This window comes from Erithacus rubecula, assembly GCF_903797595.1.
Source record: "Erithacus rubecula genome assembly, chromosome: 4".
NCBI classification, from domain to species: Eukaryota; Metazoa; Chordata; class Aves; order Passeriformes; family Muscicapidae; genus Erithacus; species Erithacus rubecula.
The window spans coordinates 35,915,326-35,936,919 of record NC_136686.1 but is presented as its reverse complement, the minus strand read 5'-3'; the positions used below and the strand labels follow the sequence as shown (position 1 = coordinate 35,936,919).

Genomic DNA, 21,594 nt, shown 5'->3' with positions numbered 1-21,594 from the left:
TTAGGTTTTTGCTCAAGTTCCTCACCATGTAGCACACGGTTCAGTTCAGCTGCACTAACAACAAGAAAAGCACACGGCCCAGCTAATACTGCTGTCATTTGGAGCATATTTTTTGGCACTGTAATCAGACCAGTGGTGAAATGGAGTCTTATTTATAGCAGCTTTATGACATTTTGCCTATCACCTTTAAAGACATAGGGCACACAGTACGCAGACAGTAGAGACCAGGACTTTGAGAGCGCGAAGTACCGTGCTTGTGTCAGGATGGCCTAGGGCAAGCCCAGATGAGACATAGCAGTAATCACTGTGTATCAAACTCCTGGAGCTGGAAAAACACCTCTCCTTAGCGAGAGAGTCCTTTTATAGCTCTATACGTGGCCTCATTTCACAAATTTTGTATGTACGGCTCAGTCTTTAATTATGAAATTATAAATACATTAGGGAGGCTTGGAAACCGATTTGGAGCCGCGCACGCCCCATGAACGAAAATTGCTGGATGTTTTTCATTTCCTCATTTCTAAGTGTGCAATCCGGTGCCTTTGTTACCGCACACCATCAAACACGGAATTATTAACTTCTCGTGTTTTTCGCGGCAACAAAGCACTCGGAGTTTAAGAGCCCTGTCCCGGCGCGCCCTTGAACAGCAGCCGTGTTGCAGTATTGCAGTATTGCAGTATTGGAGTATTGCAGTTTTGCACAGTTTCCCCCCCCGGGCCCGGCACCTTCTCTGCCCCGCCGCTCCCCTCACGGAGCTCACCCCGCCCCACCGCTAGGGGGCGCCGCCGCCGCCGCGCACACCTGCCCCCCCCGCGCCGCTGCGGGCGCTGCGCTGCGCCGCGCATGCGCGGCCCGGCCCCGCAGGTCGGCTGAGGGGACGCGGCGAAGGTGGCGGCCGCTCCTCTCTCGAGGCTCGGCAGGTACGTGCGGCGGGGGCGGCGCGGCACCGGCCCCGGGTCCGGCTCCGCCAGCGGGAGCGTGGGGTGGCTGCCCGGGCTGTGGCTCCCCGCTGGTGCTGCTGCACCTGCCCACCGACGCGTCTCCGGGAGCCTGTGCCCGGGCGGGCGGAGCGGGCGCCGCCGGGGAGCGCTGCCCGTAGCCGGGGCGCCGTGCCCGGGCGCGGGCTGGCTGTGGCGGCTGTGGGTCCCTACCCGGAAGAACGTGGGGACAGGTGGCGGCCCGGGCCGAGTCGCCGTGCCCGTCTGCGGCGGGAGGGCGTCCCCGGATCCGTCGGGGCTTGCGTGGGCACGGAAGGGGCAGTCGGCGGCAGGGACGCGCTTGTCCCCGAGTCCAGCCGCGGTCGAAGGCAAAACTGGGTAAAAGTAATTCTCAGGGATCACCCCGGGAAGTGCCGGGAGCACCTGCCCCGGGAGAGGCAGCGTTGGCGGACAAAGAGCCGTGGCATCCCCGGGGCCGGCGGTCGGAGCAGCTGCCGTGCTCCACTCGTAGTGCCCGTGCGGGGCCCGAGGGAAGGCGGCCCGGCGGCGGTGACCAGGCGAGGAGAAGCTGAGCCAGCGCTGAACGCTTCGCCTCCGCTCGCAGGGCTGTCGGCCGAGGGGCGGCAGGTGCGGATCCGGGGAGAGCGCCGAAGGGGGCGAAAGGGAGCGGGGGGAGGGCCGGGCAGAGGCTCTCTGGGGTTCGCAGCTTTCACACCCCTCGAGGGTCGCCAGAGCGGCGCGGGTAGGGACCGCGCTGTGGGACAGTGGGGCTGCGCTGGCCCGTAGTGTTTGGGCTTGCTTTATGGCTTGTCGGCCAATGTTGAGGGTCATACTTAGTCGCTGATAAGTGGTCTTGTAAGGTGAAGTAGTTAAGTAGCGTATTTGACTAAGTCCTAATTTCTAATGTAATTGTGTTGGAGAGTAAGGCTCAGAAAGTAAATTTTGGTTACAGGTTGATTTTATGCGATGGGCTATGCAGAAGTTTGTGGTGCCAGGGAGCAGATGCTCCATTAATCTCCCGATAGTCGCAGGGCTTTGGAAGTGGGAGAACACAGAATAACCAAAGCCGTAATGGTACCCTCAGAGTTTGTCTTGCTGACAAAAAGCTACAGTGTTCGTGAGTTTGAAAGTGTTACCTGTTTTGTTTGCAGATAATGTACTAAGGTTTATGCTGCTTGGTTTCTTTGCTGTGTCCATTTTTGAGTGTGTTCTTAAGAAGTCTCAAAAGCAGTTATCTAGATAGGTTAAAAGAATTAATCTACAGACTTGCTGTAACTGAAATTATCAGCTTCTCTTTTGAAGCAGATGTAAGGTTATTCTGACTAGAAGTATGTATTGGCAGCTACCATCTGTTCAAATATTTGTATTCCTCACTATAGGGCAAAACCTGAAGCCTTGTTGCTTTAATATTTTTATTGTTTTTTCTAGATCTGTTTAATGAGTTTTTGGAAGGGTTAAAGTTTGGCCTTCTGTGTTTGTCTCTTGGCAGTCATTCATCCGTTGTGCTTGGTTAATGTTACCTAGTGAGCAAAGAAGGATAAATAATTTACTGTTCTCATTATGCTTTTAATAAATAACAAATGGAGTGCACCTCACAGCTGCGACTGGAATATCCATCTTGTTATGCTATATTTAAAGGGGAATTTTTTTTTTCTGTAGGAGAACAGAACAGTCACAAGAAGCATTTTGATTATAGACTGCAGCTATCTTCATAGCTTTTATTGACTTGGTTTAAAAATTCATGTAAAATATGAAATGAGATAGTCACTCACTGTTCCACTTAGGTTTATGGATTTTCTCAGAAAAGAAATGTGTACTTTGGATTTTTATTTTTAAGTCCTTTTTCAATATGGCATGTAAAATTTTGTCTTACTGTAACCTGTCAAGACTTGTATTAGAGATGTTATTAGCACTAATATGCTAACCATTTTTTAATAAATTAAGAAAATATTTCTTTAAATGTATTTGCAGATACAGTGTCAAGAAATTCATGGCAATGTTACTGAAGTTTAAGTTTACTTACTGAATATTTTCAATGTTAACTGAAAACGAGAGGGTCTTTATGTCCAAGTCTTGGCAAGAAGGACACTACTGTCATTGTGATCAGGTTTAAACCTGAGATGGGCTTGTGAAGTTGTTTCCAAGATAAGGCAGAACAATGGTCTGCTTTAAAAAGAACAGCAACTGCAAAGAGAATCATATTTTCAGTTTAATTAACTTGGTTTCAGAGTCCTTGTAAACAGAACTGCATTCTTTGAATGTTTGTTTACAATGAAAGTTTGGGGTATTCTTTGCCTTTGCAAAGCACTGACTTTTCACTCTAGTAAGAGGTGCACTATCTACCAGACTCTAAACAATGTTTATTTATATGTTTCACAAGCACTTCATAAATATAGGTCATTGAATCTCATGTGCTGCTTGTTTCTGTAACAGAGACACTTAGTTGCTGTCTGTAGCCGTATTTTTCTAGTTGAAGATGCCCCTGTAATAAAGTTTTTAAAAAAGATTTTTTTCTCATCAATTCATCAAAACAAAAATCCTATTAACTTCATAAAATCCTGCTGTCAAGTAAACTGTTTCTTTTAAAACAGTGCAAAGTAGTGTTTTCAGTGCATAAAGTGAGAGTAAAAATAGACCCTCATCATAGTGTTACATGACAACACTAGATGGAATGCAGTAGAAAAATATTCTCACGTTAAAACAAGTGTGTTTCTGCTAGCTGTTAATTTCTGTAGATTTGCTGAACTTACAACTTGCTTTCCATATATTGTCTTGCCTAATATATCATGTGTTGGTAAATACATGGTGTGAGGTCACTTGAAAATAAAAGTAGAATATGTAAAGACTGGAGAAGTCCAGTGTTTTCTTTTCTTTCATATCTTACTGGCTCAAAGAAAAGAAAAAAAAAGTTTTGTTTTGGGTTCCTGGAGCATAAATTTCTATCATAATTGCAAAATTTTAGGATTGGGAATTGTTTTTCGTAAACCTTAAAGGAATTCCTATGCCAAATCTTGAATTGTGTTCGTTCTATCAACTGGCATTAATAATGGTATTTAAACTTGCTTGAAATCTCTGGCTAAGCTTAAATATAAAACAATTTTGGAAGAAAATCTACCAAACTTAGTCCTGTGCCTACATTTCATGAATACCTTATACTGGATGGATGTAATTGAATTAGTTTTGAACTTGAAATTATTGCCCGTATACGCCTTACAACAATTTAAATTTTAAACTGCCTATTTGCATCTGATAGGTTTGAAGTAGCAGTACTTAATTGAACTGCTTCTTTAAAAGATATTCATTACTCCACTATTTTTAATTCCCTACTGAGTTCTTTAGAGTTTAAAACACATTGCATTCCAGGCTCTACAATGCCAAATATCTAAAAAAAATTTTTTTTTTTTCCTAAAGTGACTGAGAAGAATGCAGGCCCAGTGGTGGGCTAATGGTAGTCTTTTGGAGGAAAAAGCTGCTTTCCAGACCCCTCCCACATGTGCTAAAGCAGATTTTGGAGTTCAATAAATGAAGTCTTTGAGACTCAGTTACATATTAAAAGGGCTGCTGCATGGAGGTTAAATCACAGTGGCTAATGGGCACGTTCTTTTGATAAATACTAACTAGAGTGGTGAAAATGTTTAAAGGTGTTAACTCTCTTCCTTAGGGGATTTTTTTCTTCCTACTCAAGCAGGTAGTCATTCTATTATGATTGTACTCTTTTACTATTAAAGCTAAAAATAAGATTACTGATGTGTGAGATGTTTGGTGTTGGTATTGCTTTTAAATGGACTATAGCAGTCAGGAGATTGTTCAGAATTGTTATCTTCAAAGTGTCTGGTATTCAAAAGCAATCTGTGAAAGGCAAACTCCAGACTTCGTAGTAGGTGGTTTTCAACATTTTTTTTTTTTCAAAAGGAAACAAACCACAATAAATTACTTCTTTTCAGGGAGCTTTTTAGTATTTAGTCATTGAGTGCCTTGTAGCTAAACCCCTCTTCGAGTAATAACAGAAAAATTAGGTTAAGCATTTTGATTTGACTGCTGTGAAAAATGTTTGTGGGTCTTGATTTATGTTAAAAGCTTTAGGAAATTTTAAACCAGCTGTTGTTAAACTGGTTTCTTTGTAGTGCATTTTAGTTTACTATTAGAGAGAACAGCAGATCTGAGCATAGTTTCCTCATGAAGTTGTGGTTAGTCAACAGGGCAGGTGTGGCAGCAAAGAGGTAATAAAAAGTGACATTTTTTCAGCTCCCTCCAAATTTGCATTATTTCCAGATGAAAGCATAAAGAAATGTATTATTTTGTTGTTTCATCCTAATTTATTACAGTATTTGACATTTTATGTGATCCTAATTACATAGTACCAACTAAGACAAAAATAATCACATTTGGTAGGCACTGATATGATTCCAAGCTTTCACCTTTTATTAATGTGGTAGGAAAATTACTAAGAAAATTAATTATTTTATTTAACATATGTGCTGTCCTGAAATGTCAGAATATCAGCTTTTGTTCACAGTAGCAGAATTACTACTAAAGAGTGCTGTGTCAACAGTGTGTGGTTTTTTGCACACTATCAGGTTGACTCCTAGTGAAGCTCTCTCCTTGCCATTTGCTTCATGTTCCTTCACAGCAAGGCTGTTCATTGCTGTCTTAGTCAATAATATGAATCCTTCCTGGAAGCCTTAATGAAGCCTCTAATCTTTCACAACCCTGAAATTAATGTGCTTTTTTAATCCTCCTTCTCTTGCTTACCATTACTTTGAAGAGTTCTCTCCAAAAGAGAGCTTTCAATTTTACAACCACCTGGCTTTTGCATGTATGTTTGGTTTCATTAATGTGTAATGTGTCTTCATAATGGTGTGTGTGAGTCTTGAAACAGAGATATTTAATATAGACTGCTTTGTCTTGTTTGGGTGGTGTACCCAGCTTATGCCTGCTCACTGCCTAGTGAGAAGTAATCTTAGGAAAGAAAAAAGTTGTGAATGGAAAGTGTTTTACACAGATGGTTTGCTTGTGAGTGCCCGTTTGACAGGCTATGGGAAAAATATAGCTGAGGGACTTTATTTTCAGCTCTTCCAGGAATAACTTGTATAACTTTTTAAACTTTCTTACTTCCTGTATCAGAGAGAGCTTGTTTTTTGATAGCTGAGAAGTTATGCATGGACTTATTTACTGTTTAGGCTGAGGTCAATATTTAATGTATAAGCAGAGTGATAGTCTTGGAGTCTTGGAAATACCCTAGTCTTTTTGGTTTGGGCTCTTCCTTTTATTTTATTTAACTGTTAAAAATACTGCAGGATATAGGGATATAGCCAGGTTAGGTGTAAAAGCTGTAGAAAAGAGTTAAGTGGAACATTTCTCAAAGGAGTGGGACCATGTAGGTAGGATAGATTCTTCCCATCCATCCTCTGAACATATTGTTTTATAGGGTAAATTATTGTGATGGTCCAGAGGGACAGCTAGAAATGCATATTTGAACATTTGAAAAATAATAAGTAGGCTTTCAATTTTTGTTTCTCTGTGTGAGCCAGCATGGCCTTCTGGGCTTCAGAATGTAGACAAATTTGTGTCTGTTATCACAAATACATGAAATGGTGCATCTTTTAACCTGTTGCTTACTCTGTGTACTCAAAGTATTTGGTCAAAACAGAAAGCCCTAAGATTTGTACAGAAATAGTAAAATAAATTAACAAACAACAAAGAAGCATTTCTTGAGCCCTTTTTTATTCTTGGAAAAGGCTAGGTAGTACTTTTTAAAAAACCAGTTTTTTGAAAAAAACCTTGCTTAGCAAAATTCAGCCCAACAGGGTGTGCAACTTTAAACAGTGGTACTGGTGATGTGAAGTTCCATGATATCTCTACTGAATATCAAGGCAGACTGTGAGTTTTAAGAGTGACTAGCAATGCATCTTTCAAACTTGTAATAGAAACTAGTCAACAGCAGAAGCATGCTCCTGTTTTGGTCTCAGGTGGATCTCAATTTCTGCTTCTGTTGTGTGGATTTGGATAAGCTTTCCTAGGTGCTGTAGAAAAGGCAAGGCATCCAGGCAGCCCTTCTGCATCCATGCTCAGAGCCTGTGTCTTTTGTTAGTTGTGAAGACTGGAATCCAAAGAATTGGGAATTATAAGTGACAGGTAGGTGTTACCAGTACAGTGATGTTGGGTATGGCTGACTTGATGGTCAAAGTAAAGGAGTATGGTGGGAACAAAGAAAGGGAAAGTGTGTAGATGTGGCCCTGAATTTGAGATCTAGAACATGGATTTTTTTTTAACTGGGGTGGTGAACTATAAAGATGGCAGTATTGTAGCTTGCTAAATGTAAACCAATTTGTAATAATTGCATTGTATAGCTGAAAACATTCTTGAAATTAAACTTTAAAGAGATGTCTTGTAGCTGTGTCAGTTCCTTCATTTTAATTTGTCTACTTAACAGGCTTTATCATCATGCAGAGCATCTAATTATAAGGGTTCTAATAGTTAATAAGAACTGTAGGGAAAACAAACAGCAGTATTTGCCAAATTTGCCTAAAGTCTAAAGTAAGCTTTTCATCTGTGTATAGAAAACCTTCAAAGCCCAAAACTGAGACAGCGCTTTTCTGTGCAAATCATATTTGTGCAACTGCTCTTGATAGTACAAAATAAAACAAATTTCTGCATAAAATTTTCTGCAGAAAAGGAACCCGAAATAAAAACATTCCTTTTTGTTTACGTCCTTTTTTTCCCTTAAGTCTGGGCAGATTTTTAGAGGGGAGTGAATTTGGTTGGTTTTTTTGTTTTTGTTTGGTTTTTGTTTTTGTTTGGTTTTTGTTTTTAGCAATGAATATATTCTTACTGTCTGAATTTCTCCCACATGTACCTGCTGATGTGGCAAAACTCCTTGTTTCACACTGCAATCCTTGAGATGCAGAACAGTTTTGAGTAATGTTCTTTGAGTTTAAGATGACCAGAAAGTCTTAATTTAACTAAAATGTTACTTCATATGTAATTTTGGGATTCTGTTCTTGATGTCTCCTGTGAGTTTTGTGAAGTCACTAACGGAGTGGGTGTACACGTGAGTTGATGGCATCCTCTCTTCACTGTTATGACTATCATCTTTCTAGATCTTTCCCCTTGTCTTTTCAAGTGTAGGATCCAAGCAACTTTCTCTGTAAAATACTATGTATTATTTTGTTTAGATTTGTTTTTTTACTTTTGAGCCTTTCTTCGGTATTTATGTAACATGGAAAAGGGTTTTGTTTTGTTGTTGTGGTTTTTTTTGGTTTTTTTTTTTTTTGCAGTGAATAATTAGTGCTAAGTAATTCCTTCACAAATTTCTTCATACTACTTCCAACATACAGTTTTGAATTATGCAAAGATTTTTGTCTTCCCTGATAAACTGCTGGAAAGTAGAACTTGTAAAAATCACGTGTTGTATGTGTTTTCTGTTGATCTTATGAAAAGCATATGTAATTAAAAAGTAAATAGAAAAATTGTCAGTTAAATTGCCAATTCTTAGTACGCTTTATCTAAAATATATTTTTGGTATACTTGTTCACAATTGTCATATTCACTTAATCATGTGATGTGTTAAATATATACCATCATACTTCATGAGGGATCTTATTGGCTAAGTCTGTCATTCAGTTAACTGTTAGAAGATCAGATAAGTAATTTAGCCAAAACCAATACGGATTGTAATTTATTTAAAGGTTCACTTATTTCTGTCCTATATTATTTGCTTCATTGAGATGAAAAGTGGAAGCTTGGAAATTTTTTTCTTCACTGATTCCCTGGTCTACCCCACTTCCATGAATGAAATATATTTGTTTTGATATGAAACAGCTCGATGATATTAAAAATTGTATGGTTTTATGATGTAGCGTTAGTTCTTGATTTCATCATCCCATTTAGATGTAGAGTCTGTTCCATTCTATCACAAAGTACTCTGAACATTTGAGTTCTTTTTAAATTCAAATAGCTGTCAGTTGTATTTAAGTATTTCCTGTTTACTTTTTGATTATGTGATTATTTCGTTTAGGGATTCATATAATGAGGCTTTTATTATGGCCAGTGACCCCTTGGAAGGCTTCCATGAAGTGAACCTCGCTTCGCCGACTACACCAGATCTTCTTGGAGTAAATGAGCCAGGGACTCAGGAACAAACTACCTCACCCAGTGTAATCTACCGACCACATCCTTCTGTTGTGTCCACACCAATCCAACCCAATGCATTAAATGTTTCTGACCTTCCTACACAACCTGTTTATTCATCTCCCAGACAACTGAATTGTGGAGAAGTACCAGGTGTCAGGTAAATGCAGTGTATCTTTTTATTTTAAATTGTTGATATTTGTTGCATATAAACTATTTGCTTCATTAAAGATACAATTTTAATATTAATTTATAATGTTGTAGTATTAAATTGTGTCCATAATTATATGTTCAACATCACTATTGTCATTTCTAAAATACTTATTCTTAATGTATTATATAAATAAAAATTATATTGCTTTCTTTACAGCATCAATGTTAACGACGCAGTACTTTGTTCTACCTCTGGACCCCAGAGTGGGTCACTCAATCACAGTAATGCCAGGAAGGAGAGCAATAACGTAGAGAGGGAGCTTTTGCAGGGTACTACAGTAGCAGATGTTGCTGAAGGAAATGAAGATATTTTTGGGTTGAGTACAGACAGTTTATCTCACTTACGGAGCCCATCTGTACTGGAAGTAAGAGAAAAGGGCTATGAACGATTGAAAGAAGAACTTGCAAAAGCTCAGAGGGTAAGGTTCGTGGTCTTGTTTCCTCCCTCTTTTTCTCTTTTGAAAGTGTTTCTAATATTGCAGAATGATAGATGGGCCAGAAGGTGCACTTGAATTCTGCTGATTTCTTATAGATTTGTTATGGTGTAATTATTAAATGCAAAATTTTCTAAGCAATGCTGATGTCTTAGAATTATTCTTTGATACTGGTTTTTTTTCTGGTGCTGCTGCTGCTACTTAACCATGGAAGCTTATGCTGCATTATCTGGTTAAACACACTTTTTGAAATGTAGGCTTTTTATCATTCTGACATTTGAGAATAGGAGTAATTTTCTGTCATTCTACTGTTACTGAATATGTATTTATAGACACTGATTATATACCTTTAGTGTCTTCTTTCCTCTGGAGTTTAAAAGTGTAGCATGTGTCATGGAATTTATAAATGCTTTAGAAACGAGTATTTCGTAGGGGAATGCCTGCATAGGAAAGAAGCAGTAAAAATGTCTCTGGTGTTCTTTAGAGTACTGTTACACTACACTTCAAATTGAATATGGATACCTTTGAAGACACTGTGTCTCAAGTCATTAATATTTGTAAAGCGCTTTGTCTTGTTTGGATGGACAGTGCTATATAAATGCAAAGCCATTATTTATCATTTTAACATTTCTCTGTGCTTAAGTTTTTGAGTAGATTTTGTGCTATTTGTATCTGTGCCCTTTCTTCTCTCGATGATTCCATTCTTGTTAGGTTTAAGCTTGTCTTGTGTTTGAACTTTCTATCCTCTGTTTGTTATCTTGTTGGATGCAGTCATCATTACTGTCATAGTGAACCTTAACTATGGATTCAGACATCGCTTTTTCTGTTCATTGTTTTATTGCTGAGTAGTGGCTTCCTTTGCTAGTGTGTGTGTTTGCTTAGGTTTTGACCATTGAAAGAAAACATTAGCCTGAGCTAAACTTGAGGACCTTGCATGTGAATATATAATCCTAGCAGTTAAACTTGGAACCCTAGAAAATGAGAACAAATTAGCATCCAAACTTCAGAAAAGCTCTACAGTATACCAAATGACAGCTCATGTACTTGAAAACCACAACTTGGATCTGCTACTTACAGCTTGGAATGATCTAAAAATCTTATTCCAGTATATACTGCTTTGCCTCTTTAAGATTGAAATGTTTCCTATTTCACTCTGGAGTTTGTTAAGGCTGTTCTTAAGGAAATGGCATGAAAGCTGCTAGGACATACTTAACTGCATGTTGTATGTTTTCAAACTCTTTGTGTGGTCTTAACAAAAGCAATTCACCACTAACTTGAGGCTATTGATGTCAGAGTTCTTCTTAATTCTCAACTCTTCGTGTGATTCTTACCAGTGTTATACTGGAGAGGTAACTTGCTTTGCTTTCTTTCTGAACTTGCACTGTTTCATAATTGCTTAGTCATGTCAGAGGTCTGTAAAGACTGTACAACAATAAACCCTATTTCTTCCATTATACCTGCTTTATTCCTTTTCCTGCATGACGACTGTTTTTGCTTATCCTTAACTCATCTCTGGTATCTTTCTTAAAAAACTCATGGCTGTTCACATAGTGCTGTATCCTCTCTGTGATATTCATATGTCATGCAATCTTTAAACTTCTGTTTCCAAGCATATTCACTTTTGTTGATGAGTACTCAGTTCAAATACTGTAGGGATGTAATAAATAGGTAGTGTCTTTGTATAACTTGTCTTTTGTGTAATGGCTTTAAATTCTCTGTAATTCTCTGTGCTGTTTACTAGTGAGAAAAATGAGAATTACAATTTGCACGTGAATTTAGTGAGCTTATTGAGCCTGGAAACTTTACAGGCTACAGAAAGTGAACAAAGTAAATGCAAATTTGTTATTTTGCATTTTTCATTTGTTCCAAATTTCCTACTCAAACTGTGTGTGCTATTGTACTGTACATTAGAGATTGGTTTGAATTTGTTGCAGATGTGATCTGAAAGGGAGCTAGAAAGGAAAGAGAAATTTAAAGTTTAGGGATCCACAGATTATTTTTTTAACTTTGCTTGGAGTGTAACTTTTTTCAAAAAGTGCTGTCATTTTTTTAAAATATTATATAATGTATGTATGTCATGTAATTGTTAGACATTTCAATATGGTTCCTGAATAAATTATTCAGTAATAGAATAAGTATTTTTTTTTCCTGAATTGTATGTGCCTTGGATTTCTTAAGACTATAGACTTCTTAACATGAACAGCATTGCTGGCACAATTGGTTAAAAAAGTCTTTCAAAAGCTTGTGCCTTAATGAGAGTAAAATACACTTTTTACTTCAATCTAGATCAGTTGCAGCATCAAATAATGTCATAAAATTGGGAGGAAGGTTAAGGGTCAGAGGTTAACAGCAATGCTGAACTCTGTACTAATGGATCATGTACAATTCTACATACTTTTGCCTTAAAATGCTCCCTTAATTGAAATGACAGATTTTTTTTTTTTTCAATCTTTGAGACCATTCAGATAATTTTTTTGTTTACTTTTTCACTCAAGTTGTAATTTCTGGCTGTATTCTAAAGGTGGAGATGAGTAGCATTTGCTTTAGGTCATTGGAACCCTTCTTGTTTCATGAATCTTCTAAAGCAGCTTCAGGGAAATTGAGGTGGTGTTAAAAGACTTGGTGATTGTGATGCCTGGGACCTTATGGCCTCAGGTCTCTATGCATTTGTGGTTTCTCTGCCATGTTTGGATTGAGCTCTGTCACTGTGGTTATTGACCATAGGTCAACCTCACGTAGATAGCCTCCCAGAGAATAGTGATGCTATTTTGATGCATGGTAATTCTTGATACACAAATTTAGTGGAGTCCTTGGGAGGGAATACCTTTTCCTTTTCATCTGAGTTAACCAGCACACTGCATGTGTTTTCTATAGCTTACCTGTAGTTTCTGGGCTTTAGTATTTAATAGTCATGTTTTTCTTGAATTTTTATATGATTGGAACCAAAGCTGTTTCCATGTCAAAGAAACTGGTGTTTTAGCCCTCTTTGATGAGGAAAGAGCAGTCTGCCAGAGATGATGGTAACATGTTTGGTTTCCATGGTTCCTGTGGTCTTTTAGAGTAAGGTCTATACAGTTGTTAGTAACTAGTAAAACCATGTTTGACTTTCTGTAGTAAAATGTGAATTAATTATATTTTCCTAGTACAGTAAAATTAATTTGTTTTCCCCCAATACAGTAATTCCTGTGAAAGAGGTGATAGTATAGAATGTATGGTCAGTTTCAACATAGTTCAAGAACCTGTTTTTCAGAATTAGAATTTTCTTTCAAAGGCTTCAATTTCTGTATACATTTTTAATCTAAAAAAAACCCTGAGTGTTGCAATTTGATCTCCAATCTTCAGATCTGTAGTGAAACATGGTATTTTAAAACTCTGCATGGATTAATCAATAAACAGGTTCACAATAACTAACCAGGAGTTCCAGTGGTAGTATACAGTACTATCCAGCATTTTAAGATTTCTGTTATTTCTTGTAAGTTAACAATGAAAATGAGGGTGTGTTAGAACTGTACTGAAGTGTATGCTTTCAATCTTTTTAAAATCAAATTGCAGCTGAACTGTAAGGCCACAGGCTTGTGAAGGTTAAAGATGCATTGGTTCTCTGAAGGTGTTTTAGCAGCTCCTGGCTGTGTTGGATGAAAGTTTCCACACCTCTTACACTGTCACAGTGCACTGTAGGCAGAGAAATTTTCTCAGGCGAGTAGAAAGAAGGCTGCATGAAAGCAAAATAGAAACATCTTCACCCACACCATAAGATAATTCAATAGTTTGTGAAATGCTGCTAACTTTGAAAGCAGTTTCTGCATCTTCTGTCACATCAGATCACTTCCTTGTGAATCTGGCTGCAAAGGACTGATTCTTATGTAGCTTGTTTGTGTGCTGAGTGAAGACCAGTCAAATAGGAGTGCATTTAGTGTAAATTCTTCTTTGACAACTTCAGAATTCAACAGTATCCCACAGTTCAGAATTTAGGAGATATCTGTAGAAAATATTCTTTCCTTGGTATTATGCCTCTGGTTCTGATTTGGTTAAATTGCTGAGCTAGATGTAGGATAATTTTCTTCCTAGAATGTAAAGTGTGAATGGTTTTGAAGCAGTAATTTGCAATTCTTATCTCATGGTTCTTTTTAAATACCCACCCGGTAGTCTGAGAAGATCAAAGAGAAATAACAATAAGACCCTTTGATACAGACCTTTTTTAACTGTAAAGTTTTTTTTTTTATGCAAGTTTATTTTTTTTTCTTGCCTTCTATGTGTTTGTAGTGTGCTTTTTGTTACTCATCTTCATGTAGTTACTTTTTCAGAGCAGTGTAAAGGACTGCAGCATGAATGGCTAGTCTAGCACACAGTTTTCTTTTCTGCTTTTTTATTGGGTCTGTCTGGGAAGTCTCCAATAATGCCTTTAAGCCATAGGCAGTAGTTATGTTTCTAATAACTGCTAAGCTTTTTGCTTTGGGCACTCTTCATTTCTTCCCTGCCTAAAAAACCTCAGCTTAAATTTGCTTGGCAGAAATAATGTTTTACCTTATGCTTCTCCTGAATCATGTCATGGAAACTTGCCTAGTGTTTTACAAATCCAGCTAAGCAGCCGTACATAGTAGATTGCCTGGTGTTATCTTTTTGTTTTTGTTAAGAAACTTTACTCATCTGCCTAAATTTCAATTGAATCTCTCCTAATCTTTTCAGTTGCAGGCAAAATGTAACTGTTCTATATAAGTAGTGTATCAGTAGTGGTAGGTGAGCCTGTGCCAGTTTTACTTGTTGTTTGACTCTTGACCTGAACATTGATACAATCTGCTTTTAAGAGGTGTTGATGTGTATGTAGCATTGTCCTTATAAATCAGGGAAGTAAACCAAAGGAAATGTTGATGTTTTCTCTGCATTTTTAGAAAGTGTTTCAACTCTTTTTTGATCTTTAAGCATTTTAGATCAGAATCATCAATTTCCGGATTAAGAACCATACTTTATATGGGAAATAACTTTAAACCAACACAAAGTGATTAATTTTTCCCCCTTTCTTTTTTTAACCTGTTTTTTATTTTTTTTCTCTTGTGTTTAGTTTTTTGTATTCCTTTCTCCTTCTCTTGCCTCCATCTATAGCTACTTTCCTGCTGCCTTTTTTCTTTTGTTTGTTTGTTTGGTTTATTTTGCCTTTTTTTGAGAAAGAGGTCACTGTGTGCAGAATGATAGCTAGCAAGTAAGATTTGAATAAAATTTGAGAAATACTGTGTTTGGAAAAATCCCCATCATTTAAGTGATACCTCACAAAATAGTTGCAGATTAGAAAGCAAAAAATCCAGATGACAAACAAACTAGACTAAAAATCAATCAAAATGTTCACAGTTAAAACCAAATAAAAGAAGGCTAGAATAATGCCTTTGATACTAAAAGATTCCAGAAGAGTCCCTAATTTCTTGTCCATAGGAGCTGAAGTCAAACTGGATTCTTCAACTTACAGAAAAATCTATTTTCAATTTCACTGCTGAGTTTGAGAGCAAGACCTAATACCAGCATGCTACAAGGCAAAATGCAGCTTCCCACATAGTTGTATGTAATATTACTGCAGTCATGAAGACTTTGGAAGAAATACTAACCACCTTCCAAAAACACAAGAGGACCTGCCATTTGGGCCTTTTTTATGGCTCTCTTGTGACTGGCCTCCCTTTTTCTGAAGATAACTATTTTTCACTGGTTTCTGAAGGTTTTCAGAGCAAATAATTGCTAGACTGTATTTGAAGTCTTTAACCTGCTAGTGACAGTCTTTGGTCTTGCATTTCAGGTGTAATGGCAGTGTAATACCTTTCTTGGCAGGGGGAAGAGGAAAAAGAGGAGATGGATGGGGATGAGAAGGGAGCTAGGGCCAAAAAAGTTTGAAAGGTCAGAATTGGCTACTTTTCTTTCTTTTACTTTATCTCTACATCCTTTTTCTGCAAGAGATTCCAGGGTTTAATGGATGCAGAAGGGGAGAAGAGCTTTTTTTCAAATTTCTTGTCAGCCTTTTTCTACTTCTCTGCAAAGTACCCCACCTTATCCTCAAGATGGATGAGATTGGGCATATCTAACACTTATACTGTCAAATCTTGTTAAAATCTTACTGTAAAAATGATCAGACCTTCACTCAAATTTTAGTGGGTTAATGAATTTTTAATTTCATTAAGTTGCTTTAATTTTATTTGTAAGTCTCCATAAACAAGGGCCAGGATATAATTAAAGTATGATTTTAGGAACATTATAAGGAGATATTTTGAAGATTGTATTTGTAGTAAAGTATATTAAAGAGTAATTTAGAATTGTGAATTGTCCTTAGCGAGTGCTTTTTGATTTTTTTATTCAATATTTTTGGTTTTCTAAAAAAGATTAATTTAACCATATTTTAAGAAATGGGTAGACGAACTGGTGTTCTGTCTGCCCCAATAATTAATTTGATCTATATTTTATGTGAATGAAACCTTTTATACTTCCAGGAAAAAAGTTTTTTTGCTTGCTTCAGAGTATTTTGGGAATGTTGGTGTTTAGCTTAGGTGTACGTTAGATTGGCCTGGTATAATTCTGTGCAGCAGGAAGGAACAGCTATATATGCATAGCATTAATTTAATTGTTTTTAGTGTTGACTATTTTGAAAGGCTTTGTTTAGCAAAGGTTTTATGCTCCTCTGATTATTTTCTTCTATTTTTTTGTCCCTCCCTCTCTTATGGTATTAGCTTTAAAAGGCCAAATTACTACTCTAAGTCAGAATAAATAACTTTCAATTTTCCATAGGAGCTGAAGTTAAAAGATGAAGAATGTGAAAGGCTTTCTAAAGTGCGAGATCAACTTGGACAGGAATTGGAAGAACTTACAGCTAGTCTGTTTGAGGTTTGTTGGAGTCTTCGATGTGCTATACTTAAGGGAAGCTGAGCCAGATGTTTTATGTAGAAACCAGTATGTTGTATGCTGAATTATTCTGCAATAAGCTCGTAAAGGGATTTGTGTCCTGAAGACTTGGGTGTGTTGAAGTAGAGGCTTAAGAGAAAGCAGCAGACTTTTCACTTAGATGTGAGACACCTTATTGAGCTTGTCGATCTGCTTAGACACAAAATGAAGAAAATAAGGGAAATATATCAGCTTATTTCTTGGCATAACTATTTTGAGACAGCTTCTCCGTCTGACAACAAGGCTATCTAGATAAAAGCTAAATTTGGGGTTGCCATGGTGACTAAATAGAAAAATAACGTAGTTCCAGATGAATGGAGGTAGCAAGTATATAACTTAACCATGCTTTCAGCTTCTGAATTTTGGCTCTGGCAGCCTGCTGCACCCACAGACTTCAAAAGAAACATTAGTGCTGAGTGATGCACCAGGGTGGAACCTGGTTACCAAGGGAGAAGCCTGAACTTTCATTGGGACCTTTGCATTTGAGGAAAAGGCAGTAGTAACAGGAAAGATTATGAGACTGTATTATACAGAAATAAAATGCTAAATCCATAACTTGAAGTAAGATCAGTTCTCATTTTATCTTAGGAATATATATAGGAATGCTTTGGGCCTAAGTTGTGGTGTCTTTAACTGTCAGAATAAATTTCATAATCCATGGATGATTTATACATTTACTAAATTATAAGCTTTCAGTGTATGCATAAAGATACAGCATTAGATATGTATTAGAAGCAGTTTTTAAGCCTATGATGTTGTATGTAAGTGCTGTTTTATGTTTGAAACATTTGACGTGTTTGAAATATATTTGAAAATACTGACATTCAAAAATCAAATTACAAACTACATCCTGGTAGAGCAAGGTTTAAAATATTAAGCAGTTCCTTTGTATAAAAAAATAAATAGAAGAGTAGAAGGGTATTTTACTATAAATACTTGTGTATGCTGGGGGGGGAAATGTCAGGTATTTTAATTGGGGAGAAATAAAAGGAAAATTATCAGTGAAATTTTTTATTTATGACATTGTATTACTTAGAACAGGAGTCAGTTTGTTAAAAATGTTTGAAATGCAGTTTATCAGAAATAATAGTTTGAGTTTGAATTGTCCAGACTTTTATAGGCATGTTACCCTCAGTTTTCTTTTGTGATTTGATTTAATCTGATTTATGATTTGAGGCTCTAACAAGACACAGTGGTGAGGTTTATTGATTTTTTTTTTTTTTTTTTTTTTTCCACTGGGATCTACCACCCCTTAATTCATTTTTAATTTTGAATCCCACTAATATCAGCTGCCATATAAATGGATATGCTAGGGCTTACATTATTGCATCCCAGTGGAGGATTGAGACTTGTTTTGCACAGCTGGGTGCATATTACACTGTAATAGCACAGTAACATGCTTTGCTTTCAAAGATGCATCACTAAGCAGAAACTGCATGATCAATGTTAAATGTACTTGTACACATTGTATAAATGTGTATGTTGCCATTCCTGCATGTGTCTTGTTACCTATGAGAATTTTACAAACCCATACTATACAGCTGTGTTGTATGCTAGTGGGAGCCAGATCTTTTGGTATGACAATGTATGAACTTTTTGGTTTTATTTATATAGTGTCCAGATATGCTAGGCGCTTTACAGATATGAAAAGGATCCTATCCCAAGTAATTTGGTTGGTGGCTCTGATATTTCCATTTTTGTTGCCTTCAGTAAGTACCACGTAAGAACAGTAATTTGATCATAGGCACAAATTGCTGGATCAGAGCCTAAACAAATACATTATACAGACAAAGGGCTTAAAGTTATGGGGTAAAAGGATGTTGGAAAAACCCTCAGTCCTTTTATGCTTCCTTCTTTATTGGCTTAGCCTTGTCTCTTTACTTGGATTGTTTTATTAGTGCTTTTTCCATTCTACTTAAAAAGTGCTTATTAAATGATGAAGTGTTTTTATGCTGTTGTTTTGTCTGTTTTATTGATGGCAAGAATTTAGACTTCATAGTTGTTTAACTGGTTCCTTCATGCCAGAAGGAGTTGTCTAAAACTGGTTATTCTGGCTACAAGAAGGGAGAAGTTCTTTTGAATGTGCTACTGTGCCTATGTTGCTTTTGTTGCTACTGGTCGAGTCTTTCTCTTGGGGGTCAAGGAACTTGTCAGCCACTGAAGCGTGACTGGAGCCTGGTGTTCATGACAGGTATTGTTCCTGCTGGAGTGGGGTGGGTGCAGTTGCTGAATGTCTGAATCTGGTCTCAGAACCAAGGAGAGCCTTAGTTGGCCAATGATGAATCACAATCATAGGTTTGTAGGAATTTTTTTTTTTTAATGTAGCTGTTTCATTTCAGACTATTGCACATCATAATAGTCACAAGTAGTCTTCTTGAAGCGAATGTCATTAGTTGTTGGATTTTTAAAATTTGTGTGAAGCATTTACACTAGCTAAACATCTTTTATAGGAAGCACACAAAATGGTTAAAGAAGCAAATGTCAAACAAGCTGCAGCAGAAAAACAGTTAAAAGAAGCACAAGGAAAGGTGAGTTATTCCCCAACTTGTTTGTTTTGTATTTTCAGGCTGTTTTAAATCTGAATTTTATCTACATAAAGATGTAGATAGAGCATTACCTCTATACATTTTTTGGATATATATATTCAGTTGTTTTGTGTTGCTTGATATATTCTTAGTGAACATCCATGTACACAGTGTTTCAGCATCATGTCAGCCAGCAAGGTGCATAGGAAGCCAATGCTACTACAATATGCAATTGGCTTGGCATCCGTGTGTTAGTGCTGTTGGAAGATGAAGTTTTGATTTGCACCATGATAGCTGGAGATGTTTTTAATTGATTTAATGTATTTATAAACTAATACATTTTTTGTTTGTTAATGACTTTATTCTCCCCTGCCCCATGAAGATTGATGTCCTCCAGGCTGAAGTAGCAGCATTGAAAACACTAGTACTGTCTACTTCACCAACATCTCCGACTAAGGAGTTCCAGTCTGGTGGAAGAACTCCTTTTAAAAAAGGCCATGCAAGAAACAAGAGTACAAGCAGTGCTATGGGTGGCAGTCATCAGGATCTTACCATGATGCAGCCAATTGTAAAAGACTGTAAAGAGGTAGTACATAAGTATTGTTCTCTTTTTCTGATAAACTGGCTTTGTTGTTTTGTTTTTTGCTCACAATAAATAGAGTATATCTTAAATCTTTATTTAATGCTTCCTATCTTCGAGATATTTTTCATTAATGAAATAATTTTCCTTACATAGCAGTAGATGGGGATTTTTCCAAGTCTCATTTACCTTTAAGTCATTAAGGGAATATGAGATAAGATTTCAAATATTGGAATTGCATGTAGTGATGAAAAAAACCCAAACAACAGAACTGAATGATAAGTCCTGCGTGGCTTTTCTATGAAGTCCATTACTGAAAGTTCATAAACTTTCATAAGCATTGTATAAACTGTCACAGAAAAGAGGAAGAATAATTTTATAGATAAGTAGTGGGTGAAAGTGGCCAGTAATTTATTAGAGAACAGGTGACGAGTCACTGGAATCATGTAGCCTGTGTGTGGGTTTTTTTTGTGTGGGTAGGGGGATTTTTGTTTGTTTGGTTTTTCTGGTTGGTTTGTTTTTTAAATCTACTCATGTCACTGAAAATAGGGAAATATTGAGGTGAGGGGTTGGTACTTGAGTCCTTGGAATGGTAGTAGCGAAAATTGACCAAAGTATTGAGAAAGAGGTTATTTTACTGGGTAGTAGATCAGCAGAGGAAATCCAAAAATTAATAAATGAGAAACGAGGCATTTCAGAAAAAACTTCAACTAGCAAGCTTGCAGTTGTGAAACTTGGTAAGAGCTACATTGTACTGGAAAAAAATCTAGTGTCCTTGTTGATCATGGTCTTAAAACCCTGTCTCAGTGTTCAGTGATGGTCAAAGACATACATTTATTAGAAAAGGAATAAATAAAACTAGAAGTATTATACTGCTGTATAAACATGTAGTAAGAGTGTTTCTGTACATACGGCTATGATATATTCATCTCAGAAAGGACACTGAAAATACTAGCAATTGTGACATAGATGGTCAAACCTAATGGAAAGATTTCTGTGTAGAGATACTCGAGGTAGAAGAAAAATCTGCACTCTCAGGTGACATGGGGAAGATGAATAATGAACAATTATTAATGAAAACTCTGGAAGCTAAAAGGAAAATAATTTTTAGTCAGTACATAATGAAACATTGTCACAGAGAAACAAGATTAAAAATATGTTCAAAATAAAGTCTTGCAAAGTGACAAAAGAAAAGCCTCTTGGGATGTTACTCATATGTTATTCATAAAAGGTGGAAAAGAATTTGGTTTAGAAAGCTTCTTTAGCTGCAGACTAGAAGTCTCGAGTCTGTAAAAGAATATACATCACTATCCTTCCCCTCAGATGTCTCTTCAGCCTGCTCTGTGGCTGCTGGCTATTGTCAGAGGGGTAATACGGTGATTGGATCTTTATACTTTATTTTGCCAGTCTTTTGTACTGGACATCATTTAACTATAAACCTAGAAAATTAAGGCATCTTCCAGTTTGTGTTTCATACTCAAAAAAAAAAAAAATCAGATTATTTACAACCTGCTTACTCACTTTCAATGGTATCCAGGATTTTTCCTTGCTAAAACTGAATCCTTGTTGCCCTTCAGAAAAGGAGAGAGCTGGAATGGAATGTAGTTACTTTGTAAGCATCACACCAAAGTCATGGCTCAGTGAAGTTTATAACTGTTGGGCAAGAGTGAGACACCAGAGAAGTCTGTTTTATCTCAGTTTCTCATGGACAGAAGGTGGGAGTCATGGAGGACATGCTGCAGAAGAACCAGTCTACCTGACAATTTTCTTTAGTTAATTCACCTTATTGGCTGCATAAGGAGACACTTCAAGTCTGGTGACTTTCTTCCAGTGGTGGCCCAGAGAATCACTAAGAAGCACACAGG

At 37.3% G+C, this 21,594-nt stretch overlaps 1 protein-coding gene across 4 annotated transcripts in view; it reads left to right on the top strand.

The window, feature by feature from the left end:
- Positions 1-802: 802 nt before the first annotated feature.
- The window catches only part of RAB3IP (RAB3A interacting protein), a 32,271-nt gene continuing 11,479 nt past the window's right edge, over positions 803-21,594 (top strand). Inside the window, exons 1-6 of one of the 4 annotated variants that reach the window (XM_079303286.1) lie at positions 803-917; positions 8,953-9,225; positions 9,436-9,697; positions 16,472-16,567; positions 19,075-19,152; positions 19,532-19,735. In XM_079303286.1, the coding sequence (XP_079159412.1) occupies positions 8,978-9,225; positions 9,436-9,697; positions 16,472-16,567; positions 19,075-19,152; positions 19,532-19,735 (888 nt within the window). In that variant the 5' untranslated portion in view covers positions 803-917; positions 8,953-8,977. Of the gene's footprint in view, positions 918-1,151; positions 1,314-8,952; positions 9,226-9,435; positions 9,703-16,471; positions 16,568-19,074; positions 19,153-19,531; positions 19,736-21,594 lie in introns of those variants that run through there. The other 3 variants (XM_079303288.1, XM_079303287.1, XM_079303289.1) reach the window with 3 other exon arrangements.